This window comes from Tachypleus tridentatus, chromosome 8, assembly GCF_004210375.1.
Source record: "Tachypleus tridentatus isolate NWPU-2018 chromosome 8, ASM421037v1, whole genome shotgun sequence".
Lineage (NCBI taxonomy): Eukaryota > Metazoa > Arthropoda > Merostomata > Xiphosura > Limulidae > Tachypleus > Tachypleus tridentatus.
The window spans coordinates 76,310,614-76,325,272 of NC_134832.1; the positions used below are offsets into that span (position 1 = coordinate 76,310,614).

The 14,659-nt window shown below is 33.3% G+C and overlaps 1 protein-coding gene across 1 annotated transcript in view; it reads left to right on the forward strand.

Moving 5' to 3' along the window:
* Positions 1-2,927, forward strand: part of LOC143222716 (GRIP and coiled-coil domain-containing protein 1-like) — a 95,336-nt gene extending 92,409 nt beyond the window's left edge. The window contains 1 exon segment of the mRNA XM_076449614.1: positions 428-2,927. Within this exon segment, the coding sequence (XP_076305729.1) occupies positions 428-907 (480 nt within the window). The 3' untranslated portion in view covers positions 908-2,927.
* The last annotated feature ends 11,732 nt before the right edge of the window (positions 2,928-14,659 follow it).

Consider the following 14,659-nt stretch of genomic DNA (forward strand, 5'->3'; position numbering starts at 1 on the left):
CTTCATAACAGAGCAAACCTATCACATTCATGGTTGTTATATGTGCATTCTTTATTTTTGGAAAGTTACAATTGTTATAATTTTGATATGATCACATTAGTTAAATTATGTAAAGTTATAGTGAACTAAGGAAAATAAAGCATTTGTTGTTTTTAGTAGAAGAATTATTTATATTGAAACAAAACCTAATATTTAAGAATTAAAAATTTAAAATTATATTTTCAAATGTAATTACAAATGAATTCATAAATTTTTTGACTAAAGCTTTTACAATATCTCTGAAAGTATGCCATTTATAAAATGATATGGAGAATTTCAGACAAAAAATCAAGTGTAAAAATATATGAAAATCACTTTTTTTTAAGTGTACAGTGTGAAAAATATCAGAATAACTTGTGAGACTGACATACTTTGTTGTTTTTTACAGAGATATGATACTGTTGAGTTAGCACCTCACCAGTATAACAAGAAACATGTTTCTAGTCAAGAAATAAATAATGAAAATGACTTCACTGAACTTTTGGCACATTCTTTTCGTCCTAGCAGTAGGGACAACCAGATTCTTTATTATGTTCAGGAATTGTCGAGAAAAGATGTAGAACTTTCAGGATTAAGACAGTCTCGTCACCAAGCAGAAACAGCTCTTAGGGAATTACAGCACAGTGCACTAGAGAAGGAAGAGAAGTATGTTGAAGAAATTGAATCTCTGAAGGCGAGAATACATCGCTTAGAATCTAGCCAATTGCAAAGTGGTACAAGCATGGAGTATCTAAAAAATGTAGTATTGCAGTATATGCTTTGTAAAGATCCATGTGATAGATATCACATGTTAAATGCAATAGCAAAACTTCTTCAGTATACTAAAAGAGAAATTGAACAAGTTCGGCAATTCAATAAGTCCTGGTGAATGGGAGGTTGGGTTTCGAACATACGTTTAGTTTAATTTTCTGACATTCCAGATTTAACTTTTTTTTTTTTTTTTGGATGATAAAATTACAGCTGAGAATATTTTTTTGTGCACCATGATATTTGCATTCAGAAATGTTGAATCCAATAGTTAATTAGTATAGCTGGCATTTCTACAAACAGTTTACATATTTGTAATATACATTGTAGCTTTAAAATACTGGTGTTTGTGAATATCACTTTGGCTTGTTTGATGTGTACTGATGGAAAATGCAACTTCTAAATTTTCCTGAGATTTGTAACTTGACATTTTCTCTAAGGTATACAAAAACTGGGTAGGAGCAAAATGTAAAAAAATTATATATATCACTTAGTGGCCAAGTATTATAATTACATGAGATTAAATGAAGAAAAATAATATCACATATGAATTGCCCAGCTGAATTTAAGAAAAACTCAATATTGTAATCCTTATTCAAAATATTGGTTAAGTTTTAAGTGTTATTGGTATATTGAAACAAGACATCAACTATATATAAAGTTGTATTTTATAACATGCATATTTGTATTTTAGATCAGTGTGTCTAAAACTTATTTTGTGGTTATTTAGTTCTAGGAAGACAAATGTCAAGTCTTTCAAAGCATGAAGATTTTTTTAACATATAAAGTGTAACGAAGCATTGCATTAAGACTAAAAATTCCTTTTAATATTTTGTTCTGTGAACTAAATCATGTTTTGAAATGTTATAAATATATTTCTTGAAAACTCATTTATGACCAGTTAAAAGTGAAAGGTTAGACATTATTTGTAATGTCATTGTGATTATTTAATCCCACTTTGTTGAAAAAAAAAAAAGAGACCATTTTTTGGCATTGATTATTGTATATCCCAAGCCAAATACCAATGGAAAGTGAAATCATAACTTTAATATATGTAAATTCTAAACATTTACTGTATACTGATTTTAAAATAGTAAGTAGTTTGTTATTTCTAGCTTTCTAAGAACCATTATTTGACCATTTTTAGGAGTAACCAAATGAAAGAAAATTTCTAAAAGTTTGAACGTAACCCCAGAAAAGTATTAAAAGTTACATAATTGTCTAGTTAATGAAGACTTAATACTGCAACTAATTTGCTTAAAATATTAACTTTTTTGTATAATCATAAATTATAAATACTTGTTGGATCTTGTTATCTGTTTGCTAATACACACTAAGTTGGTTATTGTATTCAAGCTAAGAACTTTATAATATGCTACAAAATATTGGTGAAGCAGGAGTACTTTCTTTTTTTAAGTTCTGGTTCAATCACAAAGTGCAGAATTTTAACAGGTGGCTCTCAAAGTTTTGAAAATTGCAGAAATAGGTAGATCTCATTATGAAGTAAATGCCAAATGCTGTCTTAGCCACTAAAAGCATTTATATTAATCTGAGTGGAAAATAATAATGTTATTACATTCAGTAACAAATTTCTTGGACAATGAATACTAGTTTTGGTTTTAGGTGATTTTTTGAAACTTTCATATAATTTGCCACAAATGATTGACACTTCTTCTGTCTGTACTATTAAAAAAATTCAGTTTTAATATTTTGGACAAGTTTTCTTTGATTATTTTTCATTGATGCTTTGTGGTTATTCATAAATATTTTATTTATTTTATTATGATTGGAAGAATGTGTTACAGTTCTTTAATTACAGTAATGAAAGGTGTAAAAGTTATGAAAGCATTTGTAATTTTTTTAAGTGTTTGATGTATGCTGTTTATAGATTAATAATACATTCTAGGAAATTTGTAACTAATAATAATAGAATCAGAAGTATTAACCTGATAAAACTGCTCTTTTACTAATTGTTCAAGAGTGGCATATACTACTAAAGTTGTAAAAAAAATTGTGCATGTCAACATGTAACATTGCTGTTTTTATATATACACTTACTGAAAATGTTAAGACTATTCTTCATTGTATTGAAAGTTTAAAATTAAAATATACTATTTTGTTACAAACAAATATTTTTAAAACTTGTGTGGGGTGTTGTGTGTATAGAAAAAACTTCCAAAAGATTCATATGACCTATAAAATAAATGTTCATAAATGTTCTTTTTACATGTGTGCTTGTAAAATATTTTATTGGGGCAATATAATTATGTCCCCTTCTCGATCTTGCTCTCTGATAGCCAGGAAGTCACTTATACCTGGAGCATCGCCAATACCCTAGGTTAAATCTTTTGCCAAGTACCTAGCACTTCTGCTTTTTCCTCCACCTTCTTAACCATTAAGACTGGGGCAGAGCGACCACCTCTTTCCTTTCGAGCTGATTGTTTCAATGAGTATAATCATTCCTTTACACTGGTGGAACTCTCAAACTGGCCCTTCATCAGTTGTACTTGTTGATGTACACTGTGAAATTCTGCGCCATTTATCTCCTGCTTCTCTTGCTATTCTTCTGATTGTTTTTTAACAGGATCTGGCAGGAGAATGTTTTTACTGATGCCTCGTGCCAGGCTATTGTCCTACCTTTCTCTAAGCCTGGGAAGAATCCCAATATTTCTTAAAACTACCGTCCAATTGCGTTGATGACCTTCTGTAAGACCTAAGAGAGGATGGCTAATGCTCGTCTTGTTTGGTTCCTCGAATCAAACAACCTCTCTTGCCCACCCAGTGTGGGTTCCGACGACAGCGCTCTACCATGGACCACCTGATTCGACTTGAAACGTCAATCAGAGAAGCCTTTCTCAAACACCTTGTATCAATATTCATTGACATTGAGAAGGCTTGTGATACAATGAAGAAGGTTACGTGGCAATTTGCCTATTTTTATTTAAAACATTTTAATGGACAGGCGATTCCAAGTTCACTGAAGAACTCCCTCTTACTGTTGCAGATGGGCTTTATGTTGACAACTGTGTCAGTCGTCAAACATGAGGTGTATTGAGCGGCAGCTACAGACTACCCTAAATCGTTTTCTGAAGTGGACCACAGAAAAGGGTTTTTAATTCTCTTTCCCTCTGAAACCGTTTGCATGCACTTTTTCCACCAACGGGGTATTGTTCATGATCCTGAACTCTGTATCATGAAGTTATGCTGCTTGTGGTCCCTTAGATAAAGTTTTTGAGGCTTATCTTTAACCATAAGCTCACCTTTATACCACTCATCAAGCAGCTACAGGTAAGATGTACAAGAGCACTGAAGATCCTCCGTGTCCTCTCTTCCACCACTTGGGGAGCAGATCGATGTTCTAGTCTAAATTATTATCGTGCTCTTATTCGATCGAAACTCGACTATGGATCACTGGCCTGTGGCTCTGCCAGGACCTCTGTCTTAAAGATGCTAGACCCTATACGTCATTAACGAGTTCGGCTCTTTACCTCGGCTTTTCGCACTCCAGTTCAGAGCTCATACACAGTCTTATGAACCTTTTTTGCACCTCCACCGTTTGCACTTTCTTTACTATATGCTTCGAAACTTCGTTCTTTACTAAAGAATCCCACCTACGGTTGTGCTTTCCTTCCTTGGTGGGCCATACTTTTTCAGAACAGATGATCTGTCATTACTCCATTTGTCCTTCGTATCCAGGTGTAGTTGGATGAATTGGGTATGTCATTGGATAACACTGCTGTATCCACTGGTTAGTCCTTCCTACAATGGCTTATTACAGTACCCAATTGTGACCTATCTTTAAGTCATCTGAAAAAAGCAGACACTCCTGATTGGAAATACTGTCTGTTATTTACTGAACGTTTTTTGAACAATTCTTTCATTCCTATTTATACAAATGGTTCAATATCAGGTGACTGTGTGGGCTCTGTCATTGTTTGTTCTGGTTTGTTGGTTTCGCGCAGAGTCCTCTCTACAGCTTTTGTGTTCACGTTTTACCCACCCTGTACAACAGTTCGATATGAGCACCACAACACCAACAATATACCTGCCAAGTTTCTTCTTCAGTCGACTATATATATTGTTTTTCCCTTTCTCTTTACACCTCCAAAATTTGTATTGCAGTTGTCACCGTAATAAGCAACGATTTTTTTTTTAATGTGGACACCAAGCAATTCGTCAAAATTTCTGATGTCACTTCAAGAACCGGCTTAATGCCTAAAAGTTTTACTTTAAACTTCCTCCTCTGGCAAAATATTTTGCACCATAATAGGTATAATTTTGGCATCTTTTCGGTTTGAGACGTCTGCTATAAGTGAAACAAACTGGACCTCCATTAAGTCTCTCTTCAATTCCTCTGCTGCTAAAGGAACAACTGAATTCAAAATATTAGCTTCATTCTGGCAAAACTAAACTTTGACTCAAGTAACTTTGCTATCAGTTTGGAAGAGCAATCAGCTATTTTAAAGCTTATATTATGAACAGCACTGTGATAAGTAAAGGTTGCTTCTTTGGCAGCTGTTAATAAGTCACTCTCTTCAGACACAGTTGTTTTTTTTTTAAGAACTCTTGAACTTTGAGCAGCTACTGAAAGACTAGCTGCATGTTTAGTGCTTTTTAAATGGTCTTTTATGTCTGAGCGGCCACCATGTGAAACAGAGAACTCAGATGAACACTGCAAACATTTGACTGTCTTCCTTGCCACAATTTTTTTTTTCAAGAATGAATATTTTTATGCAATTTACTGTTGAATGTACACTTTCTTTTACCAGCTTTGGAAGTTATGATTGGGGTTAATTTCTAAAATAAAATAACGAAAATAATTCACCACGTACCGTATGACTAATATAATAAATACTGCAGTAAATAAAGCACAAACACTTGCTCAATCAAAGAAAGCTTTGCATATGCTGCCGCTTATGCAGTTTCCGTTACACGTGTACTCCCAATAGCAGCCCATTAATGAATCATTATACTGGTACAGTTATCGTATAAGCTATCTGTGAATTTCGTCTGATGCAATACCTTTGAAAATTTGCATTCTACAGCGCTATGGTTCCCTCTATCCATCAACTAATAAAATGAAAACTTAAAAATCATTTTTTGTCAACACCAAATCCGGACTCCATGCAGATTTTAAATATTTTACGTTTGTCCTTTTTGGAGTTTATGCCTTTTCATCAAAAACCGGGACATTCCGAGACAATTCATTGTCAACCAGAACAAATTAGTAAACCGGACGGGACACCGGAATAGACCCCTTAAACCAGGACTGTCCCGGCCAAACCGGGACGTATGGCAAGCCTAGTTATTATTTTAATAAAAACAACGTTTCTGTTACAGAAGCGTTTAACATTTTAATCACGGAAACAGTTTTTTAAGTTTTTCATAACAGAATATTTTGAATTTACGGAAGTGAAAGTGCATATATATCCCAATCCCAAATATGTATATATGATAAATTACCAACTATAGTAATATATGTCTGGGATTTTCTTAACTAATTAACCAATACAAAATATAAACTGAGTAGTTCATATGACTATCTTCTACTATCAATTGAAACATGTTGACTAGAGAAAGTTTCTGATACAACTGTCCAGCTCAAGAATATAATAAAACAGCTAACAGTAGTTCTAAACTTAATTTTTACATGAAAGTAAATCAAAACTTTCTAATTTAAATCAAACTTACTAACAGTAAACATTAAATACAGGGTGTTCGGAAAGTCACTGTGCAGTTTTGTAATCATATTTTATTAAATTTATTTCAAGCCAACAACTGATAGCAGTGTTTAGAAACAAAATGAGAAGGATCCAGGCCTGTATTGATGCCAACGGGTTCACTTTCAACATTGTTTATAATTGTCATTCATATTTACCTTCTGTATTCTATATTGAAACATGTCTGTTAATAAATAAATGAGTGCACAGTGACTTTCTTAACACTCTGTATAACAATATTATGAAAAAAATGCAAAGGACACTTTAAATATATTATGTAGTATTGCACCACAGATAGGTAGCAAGCCATCGCTCTGTATGGAATGAGCTGAATGTGATAGGTAGTACAGACTAGCCTAATTAAGTCCGAAGCAATATGAATTTAACAATTATATATATACACACACACTAATACATATAATAATACGTAATATAAGTATGTTCAATACAAAAATGATTATCATTTATATTTTCTATTAAAACTATAGCAAGTATTTCTTTGCGACGTAATGGCTGCCCTCCGCTAGTAGAGCGGTAAGTCTACGGATTTACAACGCTAAAATAAGGGGTTCGCTTCCTCTCGGTGGGGTCAGCAGATAGCCCGATATGACTTTGCTATAAAAAGCACGCACACACACACGCGATTTAATTGAGTGGTGCTACCTGTAATCACTATAAGTTTTCGTTGATCCATTAGTTGCTACTACTACATTTTGTGTTCAGTTTGTTTGTAGTTTTAAATTACTATATTTACAAACATAAATTAGCAAAGTCTATAGGTAGTTTAATTTCTTTGGGATGTAATCATTTAGACATGTGAAGAAATAGCAATATTGTTGATTTTACAATTTGGGTTGTGTTCTTCAAATTAATCAGAGGAGAAAATTCCACTGACAAGCTGACAGTGGTATCAATTTTGATATTTAAGAATAACACAAATTAAAACACATGAACTGTAAAATACTGGGTTATCAAAATTATATTAACCTTCGTACAAATATAGTATATTTTAGTTATTGTACAATTCTTGTATACTTTCTCATCATTTAGACCCATGAGCTGAATGTTTCTATATATGTTAACAAACTTCAAGTATTAGATATGGGATTATGATCTTAGATTAACTCTTTAGGATTATAACTAAAACATTCATAATAAACTTGCAAGATCACTTATCAAAGACGAAAAGGAGAAATTCTGTTTTCTTGTGAATTGTCCATCCGAGCATATAGTCTTTCTCAAACTGAACTTAACTATACTCATTCATACTTCTGCTGTAACGTCTATTTTCGTCAGCGAAAAGGGAAGAAGTTTAAGGTCTTATGTCGGGACTCACCACACAAGCACTCAGATAGTAGATAACATAGTTTTGCTTGAGTTTTTGTTTACTTTTTATAAATAAAGCTAGCGACATCTAGTAGGGATGAAACAAATGTTATACACTCTAAATAATTTTATAATCATCAGTAAAAATTTATTTTGATGGTAAATAGATGTTCAGTATTGAGTCTCATGTATCTCTATTCTTGTTTCGTGGACAAAAAAAAAACATTTTGAGCGACCTATATTCAATGAAAGCCTAGAGTTCCTATACCATTGGAGTATACGACTAGAGGCTGGTGTAAACATTAAATTCAGAAGAGCTTTTTCAGAAACCCCCCAAAAAGAAAAAAATATCTTGGAGTATGGCACCTGATGGCAGGAACTTCATAGAGTAACAAATACTGGAAACTAATCTCGATTAGAGTATATTCACGGGGGTGGGTGGAATTTTAGTAAGATCAGTGGAGCACTAGTGCACAAGTGATTAGTGAGCTTCCAAGTGTGTTAAGGCGTTCGACTCGTAATCCGAGGGTCGCGAGTTTGAATCTCGGTCGCACCAAACATGCACGCCCTTTCAGCCGTGGGGAGTTATAATCTGACGGTCAATCCCACTATTCGCTGGTAAAAGAGTAACCCAAGAGTTGGCGGTGGGTGGTGATGACTAGCTGCCTTCCCTCTAGTCTTACACTGCTAAATTAGGGACGGCTAGCGCAGATAGCCCTCGAGTAGCTTTGGGCGAAATTCAAAAACAACAACAACAACATGAGTGAGCTTAGAAGCATAGTATGGTTAGGAAACGATTGAAACATGTAGTGTGTATTTTATCTCCACTCAACTAGACAGACCAAGATAGAGTTATGAAATTATCCTGCTGCAGAAGGAGGGCATACAAGTTGTTTGAGGGGTGTCATATACTACACACATAGTACCACCACTTGCCATCATATTGTGCTGTATACAATCAGTAAAGAACTTTTAAGGTTTACCACTTAAGCAGCTAGGAATTGGTAAATGAAGATGGTCTCCTGTTCTCCACTTGCAAAAGGTAGAGGGGAGAATTTCCCTATTATATGCCCTGTGAAAAGGCCTTTTATTGGAGACAATGTAATGGTGATGACAGAACTTTATTTTGATACACCAATAATTACGAGGCAAAACGTGGAGAGTCACTTCCATGATTTCAGCTATTTCCATAGAATGTATGGCCTGAATTAGGTATCACAGTAATTTTAATACCACAAAGATAACTTCAGTTCTCTGATGATATGCACCTCAATTGTGGGCTCTGGTAGAGATAGGTTGGACAAGTTGAGTACTGTCTGTTAGCCCTATAGCTCTGTTAGCTCTATACAGATATTAAGGGAAAGAAACGTACCTCAGGAGGCAATATCAGCTACCTGAAGTGGTTCTATAAAAGAAAAGAGGGTTGTAAATAAACAAATTTAATTGTCATTCACAGAGATGGTGTATTAAATAAATAACACCTATCAGAGGTAGTTATACCTTGCAGGAGACAAAACCAAATGATGATACTGAGTGTGAATGTATGCGGAGTCATCCACATGCATTCCTTAATGATATATATATATATCCAAAAGTCAGCAACAGTAAGATACAAGAAAATGAGTTATGTAATTAATCAAATATGACAAAGTGTGAAAGAGCCTGCAAGTATTAATATATGTGAAAAAATACACCAACAAGAGGAGTTAGTAGTCCTATTTTATAAGAATAGACGGCAAAATATTTCCATGGTAGAACCAAATGATTACAGGAACCTCATAGAGTCCAATCTTGTAGAAAATAATTTTAAAAAGATGAAGATATGGCGGGGGTGGTAAGTGGGTACCCACTGTGGTATTAGCATGATTGGGCTATGAAGTTAGGTCCTTAAGAAAGAGAAGAAGCTAGACAAGGAGCCTCTCAGAGAAAAGTACAAATGCTAAACAAGATGTCCTCCTATGAAGGGGTGAAGAGAAGTCAATTGTTTATGTAATAGTGAAACCTTAGCCCCAAACTGTGAACATATAAAGCGAATATCCAAAAGACTCATTTAAAGTCACAAGATTTTATCGTTGTTTTACTCAGAAATAAAGACAGTACCAGGTTTCACATTTAAGTTTGCTTTGAAATAAGAACTTTCCAATGAGTTTACAAAAAAAAAACGTTTTTTTCACAAATACTTTTTTTTTTTTTTGTTGTTGTTTTTTAATTTTGCACAAAGCTACTCGAGGGCTATCCTGCAACAGGACAATTTCATAACTCTATCTGGGTTTGTTTAGTTGAGTGGAGATAAAATACACACTACATGATCCAGTCGTTTCCTCACCATACTATGCTTTTAAGCTCACTCATGTTGTTGTTTTTTAATTTCGCGCAAAGCTACTCGAGGGCTATCTGCGCTAGCCGTCCCTAATTTAGCAGTGTAAGACTATAGGGTAGGCAGCTAGTCATCATCAACCACCGCCAACTCTTGGGTTACTTTTTTACTAGCGAATAGTGGGATTGACCATCACAATATAACTCCCCACGGCTGAAAGGGCGAGCATGTTTGGCGCGACGGGGATGCAAACCCGCGACCCTCGGATTAGGAGTCGCACGCCTTAACACGCTTGGCCATGCCGGGACGTTATAAATTATGTGTGTGTTTTTTCTTATAGCAAAGCCACATCGAGCTATCTGTTGAACCCACCGAGGAGAATTGAACCCCTGATTTTAAGCATTGTAAATCCGTAGACTTACCGCTGTACTAGCGGGGGGCACTATTTTTGTATCCCATGATTTGTTTTGATAATTTAGGTTATATTCGATTTTGCTGCACCTCTCAATTATTGAAAGAGATTCAAGAATAATACATATTTTTGTTTAAATTCTTAAATCTACAAGGTTATTGAGAAGTCGGCCAAATTTAATCCATTTTTAACTTTGTCTCAGTTCTAGACATAATTATTTTAACACAAAAAGCAACATGTGAATTATTAAAGTCAAAATATTTTTTTCTCTTGTTTTTCTGAGAAATAAATATAATATGATATTTCACACTTAATTTTGCTTTAGAATTAGTAATTTCTGAAATGCTTCCAGAAATCATTTGTATTTTTCGTAAATTCTGTGAAGTTTTCTTTTTGATATTATTGGTGTAGAAAAATGGATGCACGTGGTGTACGCTTCTCAAAATGAAAATATTTTCATGAAATCTTGCAAAAATAATCAGTTGGCTTGTGATAATTTTGGTTATATTCGACTTTACAACACTTTTAAAAAAGAAAAATAGATTCAGGAATAAGAATTTTCTTTTAAGATTCTTAAATCCTGAATAATAATTAGGCTTCTGCAGAGATTTAGCCTATCTTTAACTTTGTTTCTATTTTGAACATCTACATTTTTAAACTGTGGAAGCGACATGTTATCATTTATTAAAGTCAAAATGTTTTATTTTTGCGTTTTCTAAGAAATAAAGACAATTGGAAGTTTGACACTTAACACTGTTTCAGAATAAGTACTGTCTAACGTTTTTCCAAAAAATCACTTCATCACAAAAACTGACTTTGTATTTTTCGAAAGTTTCTTCATATTACTGATGTAGAAAAATTATCTTGATGTACGCATTTTAAAATGAAACTCTTCTAATCAATTCTCCCAGTTATTATCGTATGATTTGTTTTGATAATTTCAGATATTTTGATTTTACAACACTTTCAAAAAGAAAACAAAGAGACTCCGAAATAGTAATTATCTCTTAAAATTCTTAAATCCAGAATATTATTAGGGTGTCGGTACATATTTAATCCGTTCTCCATTTGGTTTTTATTCTCCGCATTTAACTGTTTTAACTTTGTAAACGAAATGTTATGAGTTGTTACACTCACAATGTTTAATTCTTATGCTTCTCTAAGAAACAAAACCAGTAGAAGGTTGTAAACCTAACTTTGTTTTAAAATAATAACTTCTTATCTTGCTTCAAAAATAATAATATTTTCACGAAAACTGCCTTTGTATTTTTTTTTTAAATATTCAATTTTTATTTTTTCGTATTATTGTTCTAAAAAAAGTCTTTTGATGTACGCTTTTCAAAATAAAACTATTTTCATGAACGCTTTTCTCATTCCATAGATAAGATACAGAAATTTTTTTCTTATGAACATTTTAGGATACATACATACTTAAGCCGACAAATTACACATACTGTTGTCAGCGTAAACGTTTTCACTTATTCTAAGTGCAGTGTAATTACTCTAAATGTTCCAAGAATCCATATTAGGATATTTAATCCAATACGTTAGATATCCTATTCTTGGAGCAGGGGTTTAGTCAAATATCTTTTCCTGCATGCTTTGTTACTTTCAGGGATATCATATTAAGGTGATATCACATAAACAGTCTATTGAAATAAGTTGTTTATTTTCAGCAGGCGCCAAACATGCTCGCCCTTTCAGCCGTGGGGGCGTTATAATGTGACGGTCAATCCCACTATTCGTTGGTAAAAGAGTAGCCCAAGAGTTAGCGGTGGATGGTGATGACTAGCTACCTTCCCTCTAGTCTTGCACTGCTAAATTAGGAACGGCTAGCGCAGATAGCCCTCGAGTAGCTTTGTGCGAAATTCCAAAACAATTTTCAGCAGGATTCTACTTTAGTTATTGACAGTAAAATAAATACAGAAAATAAATGTGAAGCGTTTAGCTGTTCAAACTTGATGACCAATAATATCAGAAGAAGAGCACAGCTTCTTCTTCCATTTCTAATTTTATAACAAGTTTTTTTAATATACTTTTGGTATTTGTCTACAAGCTAAAGACTCAAGTGTATTGTTAAATAACTGATAAGATAAAGTTTTATTGAAAACAAATGTTTGAAATGTATTTAGTAGATTTTAAACATTACAGAAAAGAAATTTGAAATTTTTGGGATTAAGAATGGTATTTTTAATCATATCACAAAAATCATTTCTACTTAGACTAGTAACAAAACAAACTCAAAACATTCTTTAAAAAGTTTGATTTATTGCATACAAAAGATGTGATGTTTACTAAAGGTATATCAAATTTTGTGAAGATGCACTTACTGAATTAAAAAGTTATAATATGAATATTTAACATGGGCGAATTTAAACTTGTGTATATTATACCAACCATTTTGACAAAGGGTTAAGCACCTTGTAACTCTTTAGAAAATTTGATTTATTGTGTACAAACGACTTGTAATGTTTACTAAAGGTATAACAAATGTTGTGAAGACGCATATACCGAATTAAAAATCATAGTATAAATATTAGCATGTGCAAACATGTACACAAACTCGTGTGTAATAGAACAGGCGCAATGCAAAAGTGTTAAGCATTTTGTAATTCCAAGATAAACTTTTTGTATGCGATGGAGAGCACACCAGGTCACCATTCTTAGGCCTCTGGGTGCCAGAGGTAAAGGTCTAAGATAATATTTTTCATCGGCCATCAGTAAAACATCGGTATATGGAGGTGTATTCACCTTTGGTAGTGTAATTCTTACAGCCCAAACACCACGCTGAGTGCACGTTTCACATGACAAAATTTTTGTATCTTATTTCACATTCTTAATGACAAATGTTGCAGATGCAATAGAAATTACATCTGATATTTCAAATTCAAAATTTATCTGTTGTGAACAACACCATTTTGTTTAAGTAAATTAATTTCTTTAATAAAATCAAGGTCTGGAATGGCCTAGTAGTTATGGTGCCTGAGGCACAGTGTAAATGGTGCAAGTTGTAATTTGTACCACCAAACGTGTGCTCCCTTTTAACTATGAAACTTGTCAATAATTTAAAATTTTAAGATATTTCTCATTATAATACAAATCAGTAATAACGGGTTTATCAAGCTTATCTAGTACTGTACTAATACTGGCCTAGTACTATTGATACTTTTAAACACAGAAATAATATTATTTATCTGCAGTGAAATTACATTGACCTCTAAAATTATTCTTCTAGCTATTTTAAAATATTAATATAATTTTCCATAAATCTAATTTCAGGGATCTTAAGGTGACTTTGGAAACCTAGGTTTCATAATTTCAAGCAAAACAGTGTTAACTGACAACTGATCAAAATCACTTTCATTACTGATATTAGACCATTCTTATCCTTCTATAGATGAAACGGCGGTGATCTAGAAGAAAGATAAGTTATATGTTCAATTCCCAAGTAACTGATTTCATAGAACTCAACATCACGCTCCCAGTCAGAAGTGGATGAAAAATTTGAATGACTAGTCTAAGGTTAGTTACGCTATTCTCTTCATTTATAGGAGAGTCTAATTTTTGAAATCCAGTTTCAATGGGATATGATAGATTACTCTCATCAATATTTACAACGTGCTATGCACCTTTTGCATCAGTTCGTCTGCGTTTTGTACAATATGACATTTTATACTATTGTTTTTTTTTTGTTGTTTGAAATAATACTTTCCTTTAGTAAAGTTTAGTTAATAAAGCTTTAGACCTAATACAATTTCGATATGATACTTTCTTCTGCTCACGAGATTAGCTGTTCTCGTCCAGTGCTGCTCTCTATATGCGAACTTTTTCTTTATATATGAAACAATCGTTTGCTTCTCCTCATTGGAATCAAATGATTCCAACATGTTTATCATGCAAATTATCATGCGTCATTTCTTAACCAGTAGGAGCATGAAATATGTGATGCATGTGACTTCCAAAACATGCCTCAACTAAACTATCCCTTCTCATTTGGTAGAGCTAGTGCTCAAACGTATTTGTTTGTTTCAAGTTTCTTGTTCAGCTTTCATATACTGGCAAAGCGGCTTTCATTTAAGTTACTTTCAAGTTCATTAA